Source organism: Callionymus lyra, chromosome 19, assembly GCF_982586985.1.
Source record: "Callionymus lyra chromosome 19, fCalLyr1.hap1.1, whole genome shotgun sequence".
In the NCBI taxonomy this organism is placed as follows: Eukaryota; Metazoa; Chordata; class Actinopteri; order Syngnathiformes; family Callionymidae; genus Callionymus; species Callionymus lyra.
This window is the reverse complement of record NC_141836.1, coordinates 499355-524184: the sequence shown is the minus strand read 5'-3', so window position 1 is coordinate 524184 and position 24830 is coordinate 499355. Positions and strand designations below refer to the sequence as shown.

Genomic DNA, 24830 nt, shown 5'->3' with positions numbered 1-24830 from the left:
GGGTAAATCCTCTCGTCAATTGTTTGCATATCTACACATTTATGCAACAATTAGCAACTTTTTCTCAACATATTGTCCCAGAGATTGTTCTTCTGATCGAAAATGGACCAAATGTGTTCTTTGCAAAACTCTGAGCCTTTATTTCGTGGTATTCCTTCTGTATACTGGATATTAAATACTATATTAAATATCAGAATCAGAAAACCGTAACACAGAATTGTTGATGGTGATTTTAGTACAGGATAAAATAAATGTGGACGAGATTAGTAAAGCTGGAGACGTTAAAATGGCTAATAAAATATTACAATACAAAATATGAGAAGTATATAACTTCACTTGCAACTTTCCATTTTACACACGTTCTGCTTTCGCTAAATTCTCAAGCTTTTTTATTCATGTTTAAGCTCATTTTTTTCTCGTTTTATTTACACTTTTGTACCGAAGGACATCCCTAGTTGGTGCAACTCTTCACTGACAATAGAAATACAAATAATTTAAATAATAATTGTGATTCTGAAGATGGCACCAGTTACCTATTCGGTGGTTTGTTTCAAAAGAAAATATTCTAAATGATAAAACAGAACTCATCAACTGTACGTTACAAAATAAAAACAGATTATAAAGGGCAAAATTAAAACACTTTTTCACAAGTTTAACGGTTAATAAAATGTATTCTGAGAGGCTTAAAACCCTTTATAAATGAACAGTTAGTTTCAGGATTAATAATCAAAAGAATGTCCATCTTCAGTCTCCAAGCAACAGCGGCGCGCCGTGAACGCAGCATGACGTCATAGGGCCTGGTGCAGGAAGTGCAGCAACATCAACAGACGAGCATCAGCAGAACCTCGAACCTTCTCGTCTCGTACATTCGTGGTTCTGGTTCATGGTCGCAGACATGTCCTCGCTCATCAACAAGATCTTCGGAGTGGGCGGGAAGGCGGGCAAGGGTCCGAGTCCGCAGGAGGCGATCCAGAAGCTGCGAGAGACCGAGGACATGCTGGGCAAGAAACAGGAACATTTGGAGCAGAAGATCGAGCAGGAGGTGCAGGTGGCCAAGAAGAACGGCACGAAAAACAAAAGAGGTGAGGTTTATAAAAACTCTGACCCTCTCTGTGACCCCGGCTGGGGATTTAAAGATGGTTGTGCTGTTAGCATGTTAGCTGTGGCTGCTACATCTGTGACCCAGGGATAAATACTCAATACTCAGCCTCTAAAATGTACATAAATAAAACTACAATTACATGTGAGATGTAGATAGTTATAAATTAGTTGTATCAATATTTTAACCTATTTATATCTATATATCTCCATATTTCTTTCACAATATTGTATCGATATTTAATAAATCATATTTAATTTTTATCTGAGTTATTTTATGGTTTATATTTTAATAAAGTGTGTGTCAAATAAAAGATACATTTTTTGTGAAGTTACAATTAACAGAAATATTGTATTTGTTCGTTTTTGTGTTAAAATTAAATTTCCGGCCACTAGATGGCAATCTAGTAATATCCTGGCGTCGACTGAGGACGAGAGGATACAGTGAGTCAAGAGTCATGTGGTCTGTACATTCTGCAACACCAGAGTCAAGTACTGGACAATACTACACATATATACTTGTTACTACACTATCACAACACCAGAGTCAAGTACTGGACAATACTACACATATATACTTGTTACTACACTATCACAACACCAGAGTCAAGTACTGGACAATACTACACATATATACTTGTTACTACACTATCACAACACCAGAGTCAAGTACTGGACAATACTACACATATATACTTGTTACTACACTATCACAACACCAGAGTCAAGTACTGGACAATACTACACATATATACTTGTTACTACACTATCACTATATACGTATCCTAATATGTATTGTATTGACAGATTCTTCACAATATACACCAATATTATCATAGATATAATATAAGTTTATATGAGTATATTTTCATTTCTTTGTAAACATAACGTACTACTATTACTTCATTTCACTTTGAAAGGCTCAATAAGTGTGTTGTGTCTCCAGCGGCTCTGCAGGCTTTGAAAAGAAAGAAGCGCTACGAGAAGCAACTGGCCCAGATCGATGGAACCCTGTCCACCATCGAGTACCAGCGCATGTCCCTGGAGAACGCCAACACCAACACTGAGGTGTTCAAGAACATGGACTTCGCTGCCAAAGCCTTCAAGGCCGCCCATGAAAACATGTGAGCGAGGATTCCTCCAACTATCTTGATGTCGTTTACGACTCTGTTGTCATTCTTCCTCTTCGTGCCTCCAGGGACATCGAGCAGGTGGACGACCTGATCCAGGACATCACGGAGCAACATGAACTTGCTCAGGAGATCTCGGACGCCATCTCCAAACCCGTCGGAGGAGAAGAATTTGACGACGTGGGTTGATGTTTCTGTTGTTACTGGAGTGTGAACGTGTGTCTGGAGGCTCATCTGTGTTTGTGGAACCAGGACGACCTGTTGGCCGAGCTGGACCTTCTAGAGCAAGAAGAGCTGGACAAGAACCTGCTGGTGATCGGACCGGAGAACGTCCCGCTTCCAAATGTGCCTTCAACGTCGTTACCGTCCAGACCAGGTGAGAGACCGCGGACGTTGAGAGGAATTAAAATGACTTTTCTGTGTGGAGTGTGTATGTTCTTCCGTGTCGCGTGGGTTTACTCCGGGAACTCCGGTTTCCTCCCACAGTCCAAAAACATACAGAGGTTGATTAAGAACTTGAGGGAAATGGTCCATAGGTATGAGTGTGTGTGTGAATGGTTGTCTGTGTCATGCGTCAGACTGGCGTTCTGTCCAGGGTGTCCCCTGCCTCTCACCCTATGATACTGGGATAGACTCCAGTCTCCCCGCGAGGGATAAAGCGCTAGAAAATGAATTAATACATTTAAACTGATTAATATTTAGAACGATAGTAAATATGTTAACCTTTAAAATATATTAATTTTATTTTAACATTTTTGTTCAATAAATGTGACAAACGTCAACAAAATTGTTATTAGTTAATTAATTAATTAATTTAGTTCTGTAGGAGCTTCACACAAAATAGTCCCTTAGTTTATAGAATATTGTTACACAGAGCGTCTTCATTTTTCTTAAAAACAACTAAAAATTAGTAACTTTTTGATTCTTTATGTAGTAATTTGACCAGTTTTCTCTCACAGCGGAGAAAGAAGGTTAATATTTCGACTGGTTTCAGCCTCGATTATGTTTCAAATCTCCATCTTTCCTTCACTGAAGCCAAGAGAGAAGAAGACGACGACGACATGGAGGAGCTGCAGCGCTGGTCCATGGAAGCCGTGTGAAGCTCCGGTGAGGGAACTGGACGAACAAGAAGGGACGAGAAAGGACTGACGGCGTCGTTGTGAACGAGTGTTTTCGTGTGTGTGTGTGTGTGTGTGTGTGTGTGTGTGTGTCCTTGAATGCCAGTCAAACACCAACGTCTCCCTCCACAGCTCGGACGTTGTGTCACAGACGTCACTCCACACTATATCTGATTGTTTGATGCCAGCACTGGACCAGCAGGATCTAAGCTGCTTTCACGAGCTACAGTCTGTATTATAGTTTGTGTTCTTTTACTCCAGTCATTTCACACACTACGTATATGAAGTATTTTCAACAGTATTAAGCACATCCTGGGTCCGTTGTTCATCCCAGAGTTTATCTAACGTTTGCATTTTATCCACAACAGTGTTACGAGGATTCGTTTTGCAGCTACTTTAATGTCTTTAGGTCGGAGGTCGTGACCTCGTTATTCTGTTTACAAACCAAACGAGATCTGTATTAGTTTTACATTTTGAACAGGATTGAGAAGGAACTCATTCTGCACTGATGGTAGAAGTTTGTACTGTAACATGCTCTTCATTTACTCCAACTTCATTATTTGTTTTTTTTAGTTTGTTGCTGCATGTTTTTGTATGTTATAAAATATAACATAAATTATCTTTAGTTTTGTATTTATTCATCATAAAATGATATTCCTGCCTCGTGTATCTCTGTCGTTTATATCCGTTTTAAACTCTTGTGTTTGATCCCGAGAGGTTCAAGTTGTGCGTAGCATGTAACAGAAGCTGAAAGTTACTGAGAAGCAACACAACATTCTGTTTGTCTTCACATCCAGGTTTAGTTTTGTATGTTTATAAAATAAAAAAACATGAATAAACCGTTGTCATTAACCGTAGATGGATCTCACGCCTCGTTTTCAATGTTGTTATTGGAACGTTTCTCACACGGAGACAGTGAATGGATCGACATTTATTTATTCCTGTTTGCTAAACCATTAAATGTTTTCAAGGTCAATGGTGTGCGGTTTCTGGTCTTTTGTGTGGAAGAAACACTGCAGTTCAATAAACCTGAGTATTTTTGTTCACAGTTCTATTGATAAACTCTATATTTGTGTAGAAAAGTCTTGCAAAATCTTAAATAAACCATAAGATTGTCGCCTCTTTAAATAAAGATTCTCAAACACTTTATTAAACTTTTTTCTTACAATTTAGAACCAATGCTCCTATTTTTTTTATTCAGAATTAAAAATAAAGAAATATATATTATTTATCATTTGATATGGAGTTTAACTCATTATTCCCGGCCATTTTGTTTGCTCTATTCTAGACATGACGGTTTTCTTAAGGGAAAATACGTCTTTTAAATCAACATTATAACGACATGTTGTTCATACAAATATTCTATATCTGATCACATGTGGATTACAACGTGTGCAACAATAGATGAAAGGTTCATCTGAACATAGATACATGTGTACTTTTTATATACTTATTTGTATTTATTCGTATTATTTATGTATGTTTTCAGTAGCATTCATAAAATACTCATTCAAAAGAGACAAAATACCAAAATACAGTCTTGTGCAAATGTAATAAGTATAATTGCAAAAATATAATGCAAATATTTTTACAACAAAGTGTTGTAATAACGGTTGAGATGCTGAGTTGCCTTTTATAGGTACACTTGAAATAACAAGTAATAATAACAAGTATTTCATTTAATGCATATCATTTAATTTCATTGCATTAATGAATAGTTTCATTATTTAAATAAATTATTTTATTTCATTTATTTTTAAATCTCTACTGAAGGACGATAAATTACTTGTGTAAAAATAAATGTATAAATAAATGTATAAACGTAGAAATAAATGTCAAAATGTGTATTCCTACGTAAAATAATATCCATTCTTTGACAAAAATTAAATCAGAAGTCATTAATTTATTTTGATATTTATTCATACATTTATTCATACATTTATCTATACATGACTCATTTATCGTCCTTCATACAACAAAAAAATCGTGTTGTGTTTACAATATTGTCAATAAACATGTTTTTTTGATTCGGATTCAACGGACCCTGCGTGATCTCGCGATACCATGACGTCACGGCCCTGACTTGACGCTTGCGCACTGCAGTTCCGCCGCTGATGCAAGAACACTGGGCGCAGCGGTTCGTTTGTGCCTGACGAGCAACAGCAAGAAACAGAGCTTCTTAGACCGCAAACATGTCCGGAGACGAGGTAGGCTCTTCTCAGGCGTGATGGTGTGATGTCGTGTCGAGTCGCCGGCATGTTTGAGGGCATTTTAGAGACGAGGAGGCGGAGAAGAGAACACGGGCCTCAGCCGCTCCATCACCCGCAGGAACTCTCACATGGTTGCTCCGGAGCTAACGGCGAGCCTCGTCCTCTCGCTCGAAGCCTCGCTTCTCTGGCGAACTCACGCCTCTCGTGTCGCTCGTGTGGTTCTTATCTCAACTCGTCACATGTCATCGTAGCGGGAACTAAAAAAGTAGAGTCTGAGCTTGTTTAGCATCAGATTTGGCCTTTAGCACGAATGCTAACGTGGCTCGTTGTACCGGCTGGTTGTGCTGATCTGAGACCTGCTGATCTGAGACCTGTTCAAACGTTAACGCTCATGTCAATCAAATGTACATCACATGTGACGAGGAATGTTTTAGATCAACATCAAAATGCTCACGTGTCGTTCACGTAACGCATTTTAGTGTTTGAGACCCACGTACTATTGTGTTACTGTGTGGACCATGTTGAAGGTTAATTGATTTATGAAACCAAGATTATCTTTTAAAGACTATTCAAGTATCATTTCCCTGAGACGCATATTAAGAAAGTTATAAATGATTAAAACCGGTTTAAAATACCTCATGTCAATATTAACTAAGGTAAAACTTTATTGATCCCTCAGGATGGTCTCAGGAGGAGTTATTTAACTCGATAGAGTTAAATACTTTAGGTCTGACCTGTTTGTTAAATCAAAATTTCAAAATGTCAGAACTTGCTTTATATTTCCCTCATGTAAGAAAAGTCTGGCGTCATTAGAAAAGCTGGCTAAACAAAGAAAATGGAAGCTCCCAAATAAACTGCCCAGATTGACCAAACACACCACACGTTGTTTAAATGTATACATTGATGGAAACATAAAGCAATGTTACAGTGTATTTGGAATTGATTAAATCATGACATTAGCGTTAAACATGAAGGAATGAATATGGTCGCACTCGCTCCAAGATAATCCATCAATTGAAAAAATATTTGGTAGATTTACAGATGTATAACTTCTACTATAGTAGGTATTAAATCAATATTTCTTTGCGAGGGATATAAAGATATTTGTCAGATTTACAGATGTATAACTTCTACTATAGTAGGTATTAAATCAATATTTTTTGCGAGGGATTTTTGTCGATTGACAACAATCAATATTCTAGATAAACTAGAACATGTGTCCAGGTCATGAAATATTGTTATGTATTGGTGACGACAACAATGCAACCGCAGTTGAACAGGGAAAAGAGCGGTTCAGCAGCTATTGAACCATCTAACATGAAACTCACTGAAAGACCTCTGTCGAGGAAGCACAAACACACGATGGATTACATACTTTATTTAATTGAACATTTTAACATATGTTGACTGTCGATTGTAAATGCTAATCTTTAATTGTGTTTTATGCTCCCAACGCTTATGTGATTTTTAAACTGGATAAAACTTTATTAATACCTATTCAATTCTTTTGGGAAATGAGATGTTTTGAAGAACTTCTTAGTCTGAAGCCATTGTTCTCAACAAGACTGGGTAAATGTTAACAGAGGTCACACCCTATTCCTATATTTTTTCATTATATTTTTTAAATAAAACTGTTGTATATGGTATAGTGATCAGTACCGTGTTAGTCATTTCATAATATTTTTTTTACATTTGAAATTTGTTTCTCAGTGTTGAGTAGTTCATTTTTTTAACTACATTTTAGTTCTTTTGTATGACCAGTTCACCTTGACTAACGCCAGTTGTTTCTCAAATACACAGATGATTTTCGACCCTAACATGACCAAGAAAAAGAAGAAGAAGAAGAAGCCCTTCATGCTCGAAGAGGAAGGAGGAGAGGGAGCAGGGGGAGAAGAAGTGAAGGAGGTTGAGGCCAAGGAAGCGGAACCCGAAGCAGCCGAGGACAAGGAGGTGGAGTTTGATGAAGATGAAGGCAGAAAAAAGGGTTTGTTTGGCCAAATTATCTTCTGTTGAATCCAAACTTTTTTTAATTGATGTTTTTAAAATAGTTCGGTTTGCTTTGGCCTCCACAGAAACATCTGATGACCTGAATGTTCTAAACTTCTTCAACCAAAAGAAAAAGAAGAAAAAAATTAAAAAAGTATTTGATGAAACTGAAGAAGGAATGAAGGTAAGATGTATATATTTTTATCCATGATATTTCCTAGTGTTGCTTTTATCTGGGTTTTCAAATAGTTTCTCACAGAGTTCAAGCTTTAACGTGAATCTATTCTCTTGATTTAACAGGATCTCAAAATTGACGGCGATGAGGCCATGGATGACGACAACCTCGACTCCATGGTTCCTGCCAACGATGGTAGGTTTTAAGAAATGACAAAGAAACTTAAATGAATCGCAACATCAGGACGTGATCTAAGAATGGATCACAACCCCGTCTAAAACTTTTTCAACCGAAGAGCCAGTTTTTTTGACTAACGTACACCATTTACGTTCCAGCTTTGGAAGATGACGAGGGGAAGAATAATGATGGCATCTCGTTCGTCTCGACCACCGGACCAGCATGGGCGGGCACTGAACGAGACTACACTTATGACGAGGTGGGTATAAGTACTTAGAAGTGTAACCGGAGTACACGCATTCTCAACTATGTTTAAATACTAACGTGTATATTTTTTGTGTTTCAGCTGCTGAACAGAGTATTCAACATTATGAGGGAGAAAAACCCAGACATGGTTGCTGGAGAAAAGCGTAAATTTGTGATGAAGCCTCCACAAGTCGTCCGTGTGGGAACCAAGAAAACCTCCTTCGTCAACTTCACAGATATCTGCAAACTGTGAGCTCCTCCCTCGCGCTACATGACACAAAGTTTTGATGTTTCCCCAAAACTAACATTGTCTTAACACAGGTTGCATCGGCAGCCCAAACATCTGCTGGCTTTCCTGTTGGCTGAGCTGGGAACAAGGTACTACTACTTTGAATACTAGTCTGGTATTTAAAAGAAACTCACCATTTATCTCCGCAGCGGTTCCATAGATGGAAATAACCAGCTGGTCATTAAAGGACGATTTCAACAGAAACAAATAGAAAACGTGTTGAGGAGATATATCAGTAAGTTTACACCCATTTCTACTTCTAGACGTCTTGCGCTCGTGCTCCCGTTTGATTTTCGTTTCTTATCTAATCCGCAGAGGAGTATGTGACGTGTCACACCTGCCGCTCTCCAGACACCATCCTGCAGAAGGACACTCGTCTCTATTTCCTGCAGTGTGAGACGTGTCACTCGCGTTGCTCCGTTGCTAGCATCAAGACCGGCTTCCAGGCCGTGACGGGCAAGAGGGCACAGCTCCGCGCCAAAGCCAACTAATCTGCCTGCTCCTCTCTCGGCCTGAGGCTGGAGGTGGACCCCCCCCCCCCTTTAGAGAATCAAAAAGGACTCTCTGAATCGAACTGCGAGAGGGTTTGGCTGTTCTTTAGTTTTGTTGTGGTTTGACCTGGCAGGAAGAGTTTATTCATAGCAGACGGACGGGGATCAAGATTTATTACGCAATGCAATGGATTTTAGTGACGTCACACTTTTCTGCTGCAGTTGTAGATCCCACTTTGGAAAAGATGTATTGAAGGTTTGATTCTGGCGTATTCCCCTTTCTTCTCCAGGGAGAAAGGTCTCATGACTCATCAGTTAAAGGTCCTCGACGTGCGAGGACTCGACATATTTGTGGTCTACGCTAAAGTTCTGAACATTGCGTCATTTAAAATTGCATTTTCTCTGCTCTTGCTAAACTGTGCTCATGTTGATTAAAGGCAACACTGATGTAATTGCAGTAAATTGACTGACACGACGACAACTTCTAGAGTAGTTGGTTCTTAACGAACACCCTCCTGGTCGTGTGGCACAGACCCCTGAAGTATGCTCTGGACCCAATGAGGTTTCCCTGATCGTGTGATTTGAAATGAAATCCAAGCATTGAATGCTAAATAAAAATTATCAAGTGAAGAGAATAACATAATAATGGCAACTAAGTCACCCAAAATGAGGTTGTTTTTGTTTGAGGAAAGAAAATCTGGCTTAAATCATTTTAAAATTTTTAACAAAAATAAAATATTCTCTCTCATTGTTTGTTTCTCTTGTTCTGTCATGTTATTTGTCCCTACAAATACTTCTCAGTGTTCTTCAAATGGACCAAATAATGCAGTCACGACTAATGTTCTTAAATAATAAATTGTATTTAGACAATCAAGGTCACTCCATAGAAATATAAAAATTCAAGAAAGAATACATTATAGTTTTTTGTTTGGACAAAATCTTGCACCCACTGAGTTTGTATGGATCAATAGAAAACCCTTTGTATATCGTTTTTCCACATTTCTGAGGAGAGTAAGTAATATTTAATCATATTCAAGGATAATAACAGACAAATGTGTAAGTAATATTTGCAGAGATGAGTTTTCAGACCAGGGTCACAAAGCGCTTAAACAATTAAAATATATACTAAATAGGATCAAGAAAACACAGAGACAAGCACAGGAGTCGCAGAGAATCAAGGAAAAGCCTGCACGAATAAAATATAGGGACACCTACTGAACTTATGCATGTAGATAAAATATATTTTTTTATACCTAATCAAGAAGGATGTCAAAAGTACCATCAGGAAATTTGTGTATATATATGTTTATTTAATCAAACCCGAAACTGGTTCAGTTTCACCTTTGAAAACACATTTTTTAAACATACTTTAAATTCTTGTTTTTTTTCCATATCTCATTAGGTACACATGTGCACAATTCTAATAGAGAGACAGTCCCCCTTTTTTTTAATTGAACGAATAAAAGACAGTTTTTGTTATCATGAACAGCAAACGGCATTGTTGAGATAAACAAGCCCCGCCCCGGAAGTGACGCTTCTTCTCTTTAAACCCATACGGTGGTGTTAGCGACCCCCACCGGCGGAGGACCTCAGAGCGTTGCGTTGTTCTTTTACGTCTCTGTGTGGAACCGTCGAGAAAAGCAGCAGAAATGCCTCGTGTGTACGTCGGTCGACTGAGCTACCAGGTCCGCGAAAAGGACATCGACCGTTTTTTCAGCGGTTATGGCAAATTGATGGAAGTGGATCTGAAGAATGGGTAAGTGGCGAAGTTACGGAAGAATGCTAGTTAGCATCTGAGCTAGCGCGCCGAAGCTAATCTAAGCTAGTGCAAAGCTAACTTTAATTTTTTAACTGTAATGCTAGTAGATTATTACACACTTCGAGAGAATATACTAATTATTAAATGTGTCCCTTTGTTTCCCTTTGCCTTCTTCCACACGTTGCGGGAGATATTTACCGCGTGGCCATCATGGCGCCTCGACGCTAACATGTAGGCCTCGTTTACGTCCCTCTTGTGTTCAACGATCCGCCTCTTGTTCTCCAGGTACGGCTTCGTGGAGTTCGAGGACAACCGTGACGCCGACGACGCCGTGTACGAGCTGAACGGGAAGGAGCTGTGCGGGGAGCGTGTGATCGTGGAGCATGCTCGGGGCCCACGCAGAGACCGGGACAGCAGAGACGGGGGAGGAGGAGGCGGAGGCGGCTACGGTGGTGGTGGTTCCTCCTGGGGAGGTGGTGGACGCAGTAAGTCTATTCTTCTCTCAAACCTCCTCCAGTGTGTCCTCATCATGAGCCCATGTTTATTTTGCACTTTACAGCTTTTAATCTTAACCCATCATAAAGTCAACCTTAGTGTTTTTCTTATTTTAAACATCTTTTTAACACCTTGTTTATCAGATCTGAACTTGTTGGTAAGGCTGTGTTTTTGTTCTCCCTCTCTGGCTTATTTCTTTTAATGTTATTTAAATGAATGTTCTTGGTCAAAGGAAATTCATTTACATTTTATTTTACAAAAAAAAAATCCACAATTATGACATGTTGCTCAACATTGACTTTACTATTTAAAATTAAATTAAAATTCCAACTTGAATATCCAGAAATTAAATTGGGCTATGCACAACACATGGCACAAACAGAAAAACAAGAATATCTTGGTGTTAAATCGTAAAAAAAACAACTTTACAGTTAACCAGTATTCACAGAAAAGTATTTATACAAAGACACACCATTCAATGAAAGATAATGCACTATGTCAAAGACTAAATATTTGTATAATTCATTAATGTACCTGCATACATTAACGAACATAATAAGGAGAAACGAAAACATTGAAATATATCAGTAGTTACTTAATCTGGGATGAACTGTTAAATGTTTATCAATTCCTATTTTATATGCATAAACAATTTAAATTTATTTAATCTACCAGTTTGTCTTTTTTTTCTTCTTCTGTGAAATGTGTATTTGACTCTGGTTTAATTACAGTTTATATTTCAATATTAACAAAGTCCTTGATGTTTCAATTTGAAAGAGTCCAGTTGCGGGCTGAGGCTGAGAGTCCATTGAGGCTAAAGATGACTGCCTGTCCCGTTTGGCCTTGGCTTTCACCTTACAATGTGTGTGTGACCTTTGACCCCTTGATCCTTGGCTGACCTAACCGGAAGCCATGACGACAGCAGCCTTTTGCCAATAGACCAGGGTGATGGTGAGATTTGCCATTGGTTTCTATGTTGACAGCAAACATGAGTCGACCGGAACTTGTGCAAACTTACAATGTACGTGACGTTGTGAGTTGAAAATAAATAAATGTGGTCAATTAATCTCGATAACGATAGAAAACCCGATGATCGGTGACACATCCCTCACTTTCCTCTGTATAGCAGTGTTTGGAGATCTTAAAAGAACATGTGCATTTGTTGGTGCAGCTAAACAACCTGCAGGTGTTTGTGGAAGTGAACCGTGGTTGCTGGACACAGATGCAGTGTTGTTCTTAAAGAGCAGCGACTGTAAGATCTTTCCATTCTTACTGATCAAATTCTCCTCTAGACCTCCTATAAGAACTTTACACATCAGTTATTCAAGCTTCACCTTTTGTTGGCACCTTTTTTTAACTCTTATTCTGTGGTTTCTTTTTTATAAGGTGGTGGTGGTGGTGGTGGTGGTTTTAGCCGCGGCGGCCGAGTGACCCGGGACAAGTTTGGACCTCCAGTCCGTACTGAGTATCGTCTGATTGTGGAGAACCTGTCCAGTCGCTGCAGCTGGCAGGACCTGAAGGTGACGATCTAACGTGTACTTGACGTGTGATCTCGTTTATTAACTTGTTTTCAATCCTCAGGATGTCATGCGTCAGGTCGGAGAAGTGACCTACGCCGACGCACACAAGGAGCGAACCAACGAGGGTGTGATCGAGTTCCGCTCGTACTCCGACATGAAGCGAGCCATCGACAAGCTCGACGGGACGGACATCAATGGGAGGAAGATTCGTCTGGTGGAGGAAAAACCTCGTCGCCGCAAGTCGTACTCGGGAAGTCGCTCCAGGTACGAATTGATTTAATCTACTGGTGAATGTTTAATCCACAATGATAACAAGATCCACTCATTTTTGCTATTTATTTACTCAGGTCCAGAAGCCGCCGCCGCTCTCGCAGCAGGAGCCCCAGGAGTCGGTCTAGGTCTCGCTCCAGGTGAGGCACAGTAACGGGTTTAATGTATTGAACGATGATAAAACTAGTTTGTCCGTTTAAAATATTTTTCATTATGAATCTGGGTAATAAAACCAAGTTTAATCAAACAAAGTATCTAAACATGTGTTTTGTCTTTGTCAAGATCTGGAAGGAAGTCTCGCTCAAAGTCCGGAGACAGGAAGTCTCGCTCTCGCAGCGACCGCTCTCGTTCAGGAACACGCAAGTCAAATTCTCGCCCCAAGGTGAAGTCCGAGCGCGAGTCCAGGAGCCGCTCCAAGGAGGTGGTGCCGGACAAGCGGTCCCGCAGTCGCTCCGCCTCCCCGATGGAGAATGGTCGGGAGATGCGAGCGGCGAAGTCGGCGTCCCGTTCTCCGTCCCCGCAGAAAGACGAGCGCCGGTCAAAGTCCAGAGAGAATCGCTCTGTGTCCCGCTCCAAGTCTCGCTCCCGCTCCAGATCGCCCTCTCAGGATTAGGACTCGTGTTTTGTGTACATACCTTCCCCCGAGCAGTCGTCGAAGACTTAAGTCCGCTTCATAGTCTCGCTTAATTCTTGTTTGATTTGAACATGCATTTAAATTCTCCATCTGAATTCTGCCCTTTTGTATGACTAAAGTAGCTCCTCACAGACTTTGTGTGTTATTCAGTGGTCTTGTGACGTGATTTTTGTTTTTGTTGAAAACATCGTGACACGGTGAACATTTGCGTCGTCGGTGAATGTATCGTCTCATGAAGCCAATGTACACGGCAACACCATTTAAATGGGTCCTTGTATGTCACCGCTGACTCTTTCTTTTAACGTCTATGGGTTGTGCTTCAGATTTTATTTGTGCATTCATCAATTTGAACATTTTAAACTCCCAGGCAACTTTTTCTTTTCTTTTTTTTTTAGTCCTTACAGGTTTGTTTTAATTTTCTGTTATGACACAATTGAAATAAAGCATTTTTAAAGTATCATTACTTGACATGCAAGCGTTTGATCCTATAAATGTTTTTCCCTTTTTCAAATAAAGTGTAGTAGACAAATGTTCTCTATTATTGATACAAAGTCAAGGTTTTTAACGATTTAACCGGTTTCTAACGAGCGCTGCCGGCGCATGCGCACTGCACAGCACGGGGCCGCAGGAGATCAGAGCTGGTGAGCCAAATTTCGGTCCAAAAACCTCCCTAATACCGCTAATTTCTCCACTAAAATGTAATTTCTCTGCATGAAAACCTCGAGGACGGCTTTAAAACCGGTTTTTCCCCAAGCATTTTAATTCATGTTTCTGCTCTCCGTGCGGCACTTTGGCGCTAAAGCAATAATGTTGACATGTTTAATATTCTCGTGAGAAAATGGCTGAGTTTCATGTTCAATGTTGACTCGAGAACGACATCATTGGCTGAGGATTCGCTTCGATAGAAACGCTCTTCGTTCTCCACGTAGTCGAGATGCTTGAGCTCGTTTTTTTTCTCATCGCCGGATGATTTAAGACATTTTACTTGATACTACGGTCTTACATCATCCGCCATTTTATAATAAACGCCGCTTTATTTTGTCGAGCAGTGGAATTAATTCATCGTCTCTGATTCTTTTATTCTTGGAGGGAACGATGGCTGTTGAGTCACATGAGGTCGTAGTTCCTGCTCTTATCATTTAATGATAAACACTCAATATTAGCTAAAATAATTCAACAAACACGTCATTTGTTATGCTATATTCACCAGCTTATAAAAATACAAAATTAACCTTATTTTATTTGTTTACTGTTCAATTTGTGCCATTTCGAATTTGCAGGTTTAGTGCAACATTAAGTATTTTAGCTAATTTAATCCAAGACAATTAGCTGTTTTGGTTAATGAAATATGTTGAAGTTGTGGTTTTATTTTGAAGGAGTAAACAGGATAATTATTTGTGTTTAAAATATATCTAATACATTTAATAATTGACCAAGAATTAAAAATAGAGTTCTGTGAAACAAATCAAACAGAAACTACAAAATTGTATACAACAAAAATGTATATCCCAGGAGATTCTAAATGTGTGAATTTAACACTAAGAAAAAAGGTAATTTTTTCACTGCTTTTGCTTTTTTATATTTAATGTATTTTAATTTTAGTGTCAAGAAACCATTTTATTACTTTTATTTAAATGTATGTATGTTTTCTAACTTGTTTCCAGGTTAATTGTGTTAAAACATGTTTTTAGTTTGAAAGAACAATACGTGCCTTTGTTAACTCTTAAGAGGAATCACTGCTTATGTCATTTTAGTGTTTTATAATAGCTGTTATTTTTAGTCACAGTTTTGTCCTTTTTATGTAACTTCCAGAAACATATTTGTAACAACCTATTTAAACTCACTTGAACATGTCATCATTCAGTCATGTTTCTAGTTAAAAAGGCTAATAAAGGTCTAACAGGAACACTAAATAACAGGATGAATGTTCTGTTCAGATCAAGCACATCATGAGTGTAGACATGGACGCCTCATCCAAAGAAGTCGATGCTTCTGCTCCTCCCTCCTCCTCCCCCAGTGACACCGTCTTCATCTGTGGGACCGACATCGCTGTGAAGAAGACTCGTCCTCCTCAAACCAGTCTGCTGCTCCCAGGTCTGACCCGGGACTCCTCGGCTCCTCCTGTTCTTCTAATGCTTGTCATGTGCAGCCTCAGGACACCAACAAGTGTTGACGCCATCGCTCGCCGTGAGTGAATCAGGTAAAGCTTCGAGGACCAATGAGACGATGACGCCGACGCTGACGGCTCAAGTGGGCGGAGCCTGCAGCATCGTCCACGTCCTGGAGTGGAAGGAAGGAATGACCCTCCTGCCCAGCAGCAACCTGAAGGTTTGTTTCTTTCTTCACATCCTGTGCATCGGTTACAATCTTAACTATAATCAAACAATCTTAACTATAATCAAACAATTTTAACTATAATCAAACAATTTTCAACTATAATCAAACAATTTTCAACTTTAATCAAACAATTTTCAACAATTTTCAACTATAATCAAACAATTTTCAACTATAATCAAACAATTTTCAACTTTAATCAAACAATTTTCAACAATTTTCAACTATAATCAAACAATTTTCAACTATAATCAAACAATTTTCAACTTTAATCAAACAATTTTCAACTTTAATCAAACAATTTTCAACTATAATCAAACAATTTTCAACTGTAATAAAACAATTTTCAACTTTAATCAAACAATTTTCAACAATTTTCAACTATAATCAAACAATTTTCAACTTTAATCAAACAATTTTCTACAATTTTCAACTATAATCAAACAATTTTCAACTTTAATCAAACAATTTTCAACTTTAATCAAACAATTTTCAACTATAATCAAACAATTTTCAACTTTAATCAAACAATTTTCAACTTTAATCAAACAATTTTCAACAATTTTCAACTATAATCAAACAATTTTCAACTTTAATCAAACAATTTTCAACTGTAATCAAACAATTTTCAACTTTAATCAAACAATTTTCAACTATAATCAAACAATTTTCAACTATAATCAAACAATTTTCAACTGTAATCAAACAATTTTCAACTATAATCAAACAATTTTCAACTGTAATCAAACAATTTTCAACTATAATCAACAATTTTCAACTATAATCAAACAATTTTCAACTATAATCCAACAATTTTCAACTGTAATCAAACAATTTTCAACTATAATCAAACAATTTTCAACTTTAATCAAATAATTTCAACTATAATCAACAATTTTCAACTATAATCAAACAATTTTCAACTATAATCAAACAATTTTCAACTGTAATCAAACAATTTTCAACTATAATCAAACAATTTTCAACTATAATCAAACAATTTTCAACTGTAATCAAACAATTTTCAACTATAATCAAACAATTTTCAACTATAATCAAACAATTTTCAACTGTAATCAAACAATTTTCAACTATAATCAAACAATTTTCAACTGTAATCAAACAATTTTCAACTATAATCAAACAATTTTCAACTATAATCCAACAATTTTTAACTTTAATCAAACAATTTTAAACTTTAATCAAACAATTTTCAACTATAATCAAACAATTTTCAACTTTAATCAAATAATTTCAACTATAATCAAACAATTTTTTAACTATAATCAAATAATTTTCAACTATAATCGAACAATTTCAACTGTAATCAACCAAAAAAAAAATCCCTTAGGATAAATGTTTTTCTTTTCTTTTTCAAAAGTAATGTTTGTTTTGTGTTTTGATGCCACATTAACACTCTTGTCATTGCGTTGAATTCATTGCCAACATATCTACATCATGTAAAATCAAAGACTCTGCACTTGATATGATATTATCGTATCTTTGTCACGTGTTTTTATTTGTGTAAATGTTCTCTCTTCACTCACGTCCTTCAGTTCTGCGTCAGTGATGTGGGAACACTGAGCACATTGATCGCTCCTGCTCCCGCCAGCACAGAACCTGCAGCTGTAACTGCTGCAGGGACTTCAGGGAGTTTGACTGACGCGGTGTCTTCAAAAGACAAGATAGGTACATGAATACAATGAGATTACACACACGTTGATCTGCATTTAGGTTAGTGTAGTTAGTTAGTGACATTGAAAGATCAGATCATAGATAGTAAAGTTTGATCCTCTCATCCATGTCTTTAATTCCAGAGTGTTTACGTCCGGCCCTGGAAGCATCTGCTCCCGTCTCTGTCGCTCAAGTGCTGGAGCCCGAGAGGTTCCTGCAGATCAAACCCGACGTCCAGATGGGTCCACGCCAACAGAACCATGACCCCAGAGCCCAGCGGAGCCATGCGGAGGAGATGTGTCGAGACCACAGTGAGAAGTGAGTTATGAACATCTCAAGAGAATGAAATAAGATATAATTCAACTTAACAACGTCATTTATTTTGTTTGTTTTGGTGGAAATGTTTGGTTGAGTAACAGCAACTTTTATCATCTTTGAGCCTCTTTGACACTTTGATTCTAGTTTTGTGTGAAATATAATTTGTGTTGGAAAAAGCTGTATTTGTATTGTCACACAAACACACAAAATAAACAGCAGGATTAAGAAATAAATGTAAATGATGACACCAGAGACCTGCTGAGATTCATATAATAGTTTTATTTCCATCATGTTAAAACAGAGAAAAGGTTTTTTATAGGTTTATTTGATCCATCACAGCCTCAAGGTAAGGTAAGGTAAGGTAAGGTAAAACTTTATTGATCCCTCAGGAGGTCTTCTTCAGGAAATTGAATTGGAAGGTGACAAACTCTTACACCAGAGACACAATAATAAAGACTTTAAGACGACAAAACCTTTTTCCCTGCAGGAGGATGCTTGGACTGGAGAAGGTCCCGGCCGGCGGCAGACTGTCCTCCCTTCACCTCGATCACATGAAGCCCATGAGGAAGAGGAAGAGGAAGGAGTACCTGAGTCCCTCGGAGGAGGACTCTGACGTCGAGGGGATGGTAGGGACAACTTATCGTTTCTTCTTCCACATCCAGAGATGACACCTGCGTCACTGTGGTTCTGTTCGCGGCTGCTGGTGTGATTCCGTCTCACACTTTGTTACGTAGACGTAGATGTGGATTTTAATTTTCTGTTTGTCAGGACGACAAGATGGATGATTCAAAAGCGGACGGTCGACTCTTTAGAGGAGGTTGGAATAACCTTTTTTGTCTTGCTTTTATTTTATTTATTTATTTATTTATTTTCTATTTATTTATTCATTTATTTGTCAGGGATGATGCAGTCAACATAATTACAATACAATTTTGCAGTTGATGCATAAAGAATGTATAGCTTATCCGTGCTAAGGTAATAGTAAAAGTGCTTTCTAAGGATAAGAAATTAGAGAAAATACCACAAATTATAAAGATAAAGATAATTTGAAATTCTTGATAGAAAGAGCACAATTATTTAATTTTTTTGTCCAGTTTGATGGTTTGTATCGTCCTGCAGGAGGAGACAGTAAGACAGAGTTTTGGACGTGGTCGCAGTATCTGGAGGAAACTAAATCTCTTGCTGCTCCAATCCAGCTCTTTCAAGAGGTACGATGTCATGTCAGTCCTCTCGCTTGATGTTACACAACATTTATTACGTTTTAAATAGTATCTCATGTAGTCGTCAACCTTCTAGAAAATATGTCGACAACCCTCTGAACTGTAACACAAGTGGAGGAGCTACACAACATGTTGTCTCAGATTTAATCCTGTGATCGTTTCTTCAGACACAAAGAGTTCCAACAGTGAAGAACGGCTTCAAACAAGGCATGAAACTTGAAGGAATCGACCCCCAGCATCCGTCCATGTACTTCGTTCTCACCGTGGCCGAGGTGAGTTCCTGATGCGTCGTCGAGGAGACAAACTCTTCACCGACTGCTCTCCAGGTGTGCGGTTATCGGCTGCGTCTTCATTTTGACGGCTACTCCGACTGCCACGACTTCTGGGTGAACGGCAACTCCCCGGACGTCCACCCGGCCGGCTGGTGCGAGAGCACCGGGCACAAACTGCAGACGCCTAAAGGTCAGACAAGATCAGCTCGTCATAGAAATAAACACAGGAAAAGTAACGGAACCTGTTTCTTGTTTCCCAGGTTGCAAAGAAGAAGAGTTCACCTGGACCAACTACCTGAGAATGACCAAAGCACAAGTGGCTCCCAAGGAAGTCTTTGCTAGTCCTGGAAGGGTAACTTCTCTCTTTTCATGCTGTTATTTCTTCTGGTAAATAATAAACACGAACATCAAATTGACGGATCGGCGTCACATCATCTTCAGATGGATGTGAATTGTGGATTTGCGATAGGAATGAAGCTGGAGGCCGTGGACCGGATGAACCCGTCGCTCATCTGTGTAGCAACCATCACGGACGTCGTTGACGATCGATTCCTCGTTCATTTCGACAACTGGGACGACACCTACGACTACTGGTGAGGACCACTTGTTCACCCGCTTGAATCCTGAGTCGTCCTGCTTTATTGAGGCTGTTTTTTGATGATCAAATGACAGTAAAAAGCTTGTTTGTGGCACACATGTATACAGGTGTGACACCAGCAGTCCATACATTCACCCCATTGGTTGGTGTAACGAGAGAAATCTGCCACTGACTCCACCACAAGGTACACACTTTAACTTTGTTCTACTTGCTGTTCTGTTTGAGACGAGTTATGACCGATTCCTTCACTTTCGGTGTGTTGTTAAAGTGGATCTTAAAGATATGATCAAGATGATATCATTGCTGTGTTTTATTTGATGTTTCATTTCTTATCGTTTTCATTTTGAGAAAATGTTGCACATAATTCAAACAGAATTGTAGATTTATTCAATTTTAAATGACCGATTTCTGCTCCCGGCGTGAATTATTTCATGTTATTATTGTTTTTTCATCGCTCAGATTATCCGGATCAAGCCTTGTTCTCCTGGTCCCACTACCTGCAGGAGACTGGAGCGAAGGCTGTGGTACCCGAGGCGTTTAATATGGTCAGACTTTACATATATATATATGGTATCATTGAAATCCCTGTTAAGTCTGTCCCTGTAAGTAAATCTGTTAAGAAGCTCCTTCAGATGTTGATCCTGAGAGTGTTTTCTCCAGCGCCCCCCTCACAACTTCCAACCACAGATGAAACTAGAAGCCGTGGACAAGAGGAGCCCGGGTCTGATCCGAGTGGCCACGGTGGAAGAGGTGGAGACCCACAGAATCAAGGTCGGTTCTGTCACCGGCGTTTTTTCAGGACCAAGGAACCTCACAAGTTTCTTTTCTCAGATCCACTACGACGGCTGGAGTCACGTCTACGACGAGTGGATGGACTCGGATCACCCTGACATTCACCCAGCGGGCTGGTGTGAGGCCACGGGTCATCCTCTGAAGGTGGCGCCCCGGGACTCCAGCCCGGTTCCCTCTCATGGTAACTCAAAGATGATCGGTGATGAGCTAGAGCTCCAAAATTAAACCTGATGAAAAAGACAAGGTGGAACTGTCCAGGCTGAATTTAAAAAAAAAGCCTTTTCTTAGGTCAGAGGTCAGAGAATCCTGCCATCCCTCAGCCCAGCTTCACCTCCTCGGTGACCTACAAACCCATCAACCACCACAGAAGCAACAAGTACAGCTTCCACAACAGGTCTAGACTCGAACATGTGTTTCATTCAGCATCAACTTGACGTGTCTCCTCCGTACAGGAAGTGTCCGACACCTGGTTGTGACGGCACAGGTCACGTGACAGGAAGGTTCACCGCCCACCACTGCATATCTGGCTGCCCATTGGCCGAGCGGAACCAAGGCAGACTAAAAGCAGAGCTGTCCGACTCCGAGTGTAAACGGAACCTCTACTTTGGTCAAAGGACGAAGAAGACACACTATCGTGGCAGGTGCGTGTGTGTGCGTGTGTGTGTGTGTGTGTGTGTGTGTGTGTGTGTGTTTTGTATGTTTCAATCAAATGTTGACGTTTGCGTCGACAGGATCGGACGTCCGCCCAAGTGCAGGAAGAACCAACAGAGAGACTATCAGGGTGAGGCTTGTCACATCCTCTCATGTCCAGCAGCCTCTGAACAAACACTCACACGAGACGTCTTCTCCTCAGACATGTCCTCAGAAGGAGTGTGTCCGTCTCTGTTCATGACGGCTCTGAGCGGTCAGTCGGACAGGACTCTCTCTCTCTGCTGGGAGCAGCACTGCAAGCTGCTGCCCGGCGTGCAGGGCATTTACGCCAGTCAGGTGGCAGCGTGGAGCGTCGACGAGGTGAGACTATAACTCAAGTGGGTTTAGAACGAGACCAACAATGATGGTTGCATGTTGGAGTCGTTCTGGTGGTGTTCTGGATGAATGGTTAAAGGTTGTGTGCATTCATGTCAAATTAAATCCATTTCAATCAGATACTTTATTACATTCACACAAACCAGATGAAGTCAGAAAAGAGAGAATTGCAAGAGAGAAAAACGCCGTAACTTGTCAAACCTTATGGAAAATATAAAGGTTTTGCGTGTATTGAGTTCTTCCTCTGACTTCAGAAGTACTTTCTCTAACATTTAAGTTAACATGTTGTCCTGTACTTGGCGTAGAACCTCAGTTTTAAAACTATAACTAAAATAAAACATTTTCTTGAAATAGAAACAACTGTAGTTAATAAAAATCATAAATTCATTTATATTTTATTGTTATGTGCATTTGTCAATCGTTATGTGATAATGATTGATAAACAATTTAAGTGAAAAAAATATTAACAAGTTAATCATAAACGAATACATGACTGTGGTGAACTTTTTTTAACACAATTCTTCTCATCAAAGTATAATTTCTGATTTGATCATTTGCTCTTTTCTCTCTATGAAATCGTTTATATAGAATGAACTCCCCGCTGCAGATGTCCACTTGGATCTCATGCTGTTGTCTCTCTGTCGTTCAGGTCTTCAGTTTTGTGCAGAATCTCATCGGTTGTGCAGAACAAGCTCGAGTCTTTAAAGACGAGGTGAGAGGCCATCTTTTCTGAAACATTTGCATCGAGCTGCGTTTGTGTGTCTGATCTTAACGTCTCATAGATTCACAAACCGCGTTGATATAATGTCTTTAAATTAATCACGTAGACCACTGACCTCTCAGTGAAGGTTTGAGCAGGGAGGTCAAAGGTCAACTACACCAGTTCAAGGAACAAGGGTAGCAGAAGAACCTGACAATCAATGTCCAATTTTAATCAAATAAAAAACCTATGTATAACATACTAATGAAGGGAGATTTCCAGAATTTCAACTTCTTTTATGAGTTGTCAGGAGGTGGAAATAGGGCCGTAAGAACCCCCTGAAAATCAATCAACTTCCAATTAACTTATTTAATACATGTTGAAGTAGGATTATTTACATAATTTCAGCTCCATAAAGCAATTATTAGGACCAGTATCTGCCTGGATTTTCTCTTATTCTCTCCACCCCCTCTCTTCAGATTTATTTAATCTATCTTTTTTAACATTTCAGATATTGACATATTTCTTTACAAGGTCAACACGGTCGGTTGTACAGGAACTTACTCCTGCGTGGTGTCTCCTCAGATGATCGACGGCGAAGCCTTCCTGCTGCTGACTCAGACGGACGTCGTGAAGATCATGGGCGTCAAACTCGGGCCCGCCCTCAAGATTTCCAACGCCATCCTCATGTTCAAGAGCACAGACGAGGGTCTCATTTGATGTCCTCCGCGTCGCCCTCACCTCAATCATTGTGTGCCAAGTTCCATTTTGTTCGCAGGGAGAAGACCCTGATCCCGTTCATGTGTTTGGTGTTCCTGTCAGAGAGACGGAGGGGAGGAGTTGACGGAGGACTTTTACCTCCAGGTGTGTCAGGTTAGAGAGGACGGATGGAAAAGTAGGTGCTTGTTTAATCCACGGGTTCTTTTTTGTTCTGGTGTGAAACCATTGTTTACACTTGACTGAGACGTGGTGTCGGTTAAATAAATAAATGCTTGTTACGGAGCTTCAGTGCTGGCACTATTATCCACAGACCCAAACACAACATGTTCCGAAACCAAATATAAAAAAAGAACCAGATTCACAAGAATGTGGACCTCGGACATTACGTGATAAAACCTGCTGGAAAGTGTGATTTAATTTCAGGTCAAATACTTTCGGACAATCGTATATTCATGGTTTGGGCAGAGAAACTGGTTTACAGGGCAAGCTTGTGTTCACACAAACAGCCCAGAATTCCAATGATTTACCTGTCATATGGCTGACAGCAGGACGACGACTACACTGATGTTGGGATGTGTCGTTGGTTCAATACTAGTCAGGTCAGAGAAACAGATCCAAACCTTTGTGCGTACAAGTCTAAAGCACACACAGTGACCTTTTGCCTTTATTTGTTATCAATATGTTTTTTTATGATACAAAACTTATTTTTGTTGAGGGTCAGAAGAAAGCACAGTGGATGATGGATCAGTGAAGCTGTTGGAAGCTTCATGCTTTGTGCAATAAAAATACAAAGTACTGTATTAAGTCAGACGTGTACACGTCTGGCCGGTGGACGACGCACAACTTTTGTAACGGTGTGTTTCAGGTTGAATCATGTTTACTTAAAAAGACGCTTGAAGTGAGATCATTCACGAGCAGGGAGAAGTTTGTAATCGTCATTTTTAATGCACAGAAATGTATTTTTCATCTCGGGGAGGAGGTTAGCAGCACATCTGAGTCAGGAATTCTTCTCCCGCTTCCTCTGTTGGACACTAGAGGGCGTGTATGTGAGCAGTTTACACCGACCCTCTGTGAATCGTTTACACTTCATTCAATCGGACTTGATTCGGTGAAAAGCATCTCTGGAACGAAGGGCTCTGGGATTCTTGGTTCTTCTGTGTTCTTGCGTCTCTCTGGTGGGATCTGTGAGTGTGTGTTGATGATGATTCATGTCATCGGAGCCATGTGTATCAATAAACGTCCAAAAGTCGTGATTGTAAGTCCTTGATTTGCCTGATCACGCGAGTGTGTGTCAATTTGAGCGTGTGTGAGTCGCGACTATTGACTATAAACTCTCTTTGCTTATATCACATCCCCCTATTGGCCGGTTATTGTCGTCAACACTCGGGTGATGCTGGCGACTCGCCGGGTGCCCTTGATGACACTTCCCTGCTGCCGCCGGACGCTTGACTTTACTCCGGGCTTTTAGGATCAAAATCACTGAAGTGGTTCGTAACTAAGAAGTTGTTATTGTTAGAGTCGTGTCGATTTATCTTATCGATTAAACTTCTCTATATATTGTTATATTTATTCTCCAAA

At 39.6% G+C, this 24830-nt stretch overlaps 4 protein-coding genes across 4 annotated transcripts; all 4 read left to right on the top strand.

The window, feature by feature from the left end:
- Positions 1-807: 807 nt before the first annotated feature.
- On the top strand, positions 808-4322 carry LOC148058809 (charged multivesicular body protein 4b-like). Its single transcript, XM_087781681.1, has 5 exons — positions 808-1082; positions 2045-2222; positions 2297-2408; positions 2481-2604; positions 3264-4322. The coding sequence occupies exons 1-5, from the start codon at positions 884-886 to the stop codon at positions 3326-3328; spliced, it is 678 nt and encodes a 225-aa protein (XP_087637807.1). The 5' UTR covers positions 808-883; the 3' UTR covers positions 3329-4322.
- A 1123-nt stretch (positions 4323-5445) lies between these two features.
- Positions 5446-9668, top strand: eif2s2 (eukaryotic translation initiation factor 2, subunit 2 beta). Its single transcript, XM_087781982.1, has 9 exons — positions 5446-5553; positions 7357-7540; positions 7629-7726; positions 7843-7912; positions 8053-8153; positions 8241-8389; positions 8462-8518; positions 8579-8664; positions 8745-9668. The coding sequence occupies exons 1-9, from the start codon at positions 5539-5541 to the stop codon at positions 8918-8920; spliced, it is 936 nt and encodes a 311-aa protein (XP_087638108.1). The 5' UTR covers positions 5446-5538; the 3' UTR covers positions 8921-9668.
- Positions 9669-10499: 831 nt separating this feature from the next.
- On the top strand, positions 10500-14127 carry srsf6a (serine and arginine rich splicing factor 6a). The gene is made up of 6 exons (XM_087781756.1): positions 10500-10676; positions 10965-11164; positions 12561-12694; positions 12756-12958; positions 13042-13104; positions 13247-14127. The coding sequence occupies exons 1-6, from the start codon at positions 10570-10572 to the stop codon at positions 13575-13577; spliced, it is 1038 nt and encodes a 345-aa protein (XP_087637882.1). The 5' UTR covers positions 10500-10569; the 3' UTR covers positions 13578-14127.
- A 1416-nt stretch (positions 14128-15543) lies between these two features.
- On the top strand, positions 15544-24505 carry l3mbtl1 (L3MBTL histone methyl-lysine binding protein 1). The gene is made up of 21 exons (XM_087782038.1): positions 15544-15692; positions 15748-15926; positions 17489-17621; positions 17750-17924; positions 18412-18550; positions 18693-18741; positions 19044-19132; positions 19312-19416; positions 19471-19606; positions 19677-19768; positions 19858-20009; positions 20122-20198; positions 20474-20559; positions 20675-20785; positions 20846-20987; positions 21095-21200; positions 21259-21447; positions 21538-21587; positions 21660-21817; positions 22482-22544; positions 23118-24505. Exons 1-21 carry the CDS (start codon positions 15548-15550, stop codon positions 23250-23252), a joined length of 2511 nt encoding a protein of 836 aa, XP_087638164.1. The 5' UTR covers positions 15544-15547; the 3' UTR covers positions 23253-24505.
- Positions 24506-24830: the final 325 nt, after the last annotated feature.

Bases quoted from the DNA above. Each gene is read 5' to 3' on its own strand.
- LOC148058809 (XM_087781681.1), top strand. From the start codon at position 884: ATGGTCGCAGACATGTCCTCGCTCATCAACAAGATCTTCGGAGTGGGC. The intron at 2,223-2,296 runs GTGAGCGAGGAT...TCGTGCCTCCAG, and splicing joins AAGGCCGCCCATGAAAACAT to GGACATCGAGCAGGTGGACG. The intron at 2,605-3,263 runs GTGAGAGACCGC...CCTTCACTGAAG, and splicing joins GTCGTTACCGTCCAGACCAG to CCAAGAGAGAAGAAGACGAC.
- eif2s2 (XM_087781982.1), top strand. The intron at 8,519-8,578 runs GTACTACTACTT...TTATCTCCGCAG, and splicing joins TTGGCTGAGCTGGGAACAAG to CGGTTCCATAGATGGAAATA. The intron at 8,665-8,744 runs GTAAGTTTACAC...TCTAATCCGCAG, and splicing joins CGTGTTGAGGAGATATATCA to AGGAGTATGTGACGTGTCAC.
- srsf6a (XM_087781756.1), top strand. From the start codon at position 10,570: ATGCCTCGTGTGTACGTCGGTCGACTGAGCTACCAGGTCCGCGAAAAG. The intron at 11,165-12,560 runs GTAAGTCTATTC...CTTTTTTATAAG, and splicing joins CTGGGGAGGTGGTGGACGCA to GTGGTGGTGGTGGTGGTGGT. The intron at 12,695-12,755 runs GTGACGATCTAA...TTCAATCCTCAG, and splicing joins GCAGCTGGCAGGACCTGAAG to GATGTCATGCGTCAGGTCGG.
- l3mbtl1 (XM_087782038.1), top strand. From the start codon at position 15,548: ATGAGTGTAGACATGGACGCCTCATCCAAAGAAGTCGATGCTTCTGCT. The intron at 20,010-20,121 runs GTGAGGACCACT...ACATGTATACAG, and splicing joins GACGACACCTACGACTACTG to GTGTGACACCAGCAGTCCAT. The intron at 21,201-21,258 runs GTCTAGACTCGA...TCCTCCGTACAG, and splicing joins AAGTACAGCTTCCACAACAG to GAAGTGTCCGACACCTGGTT.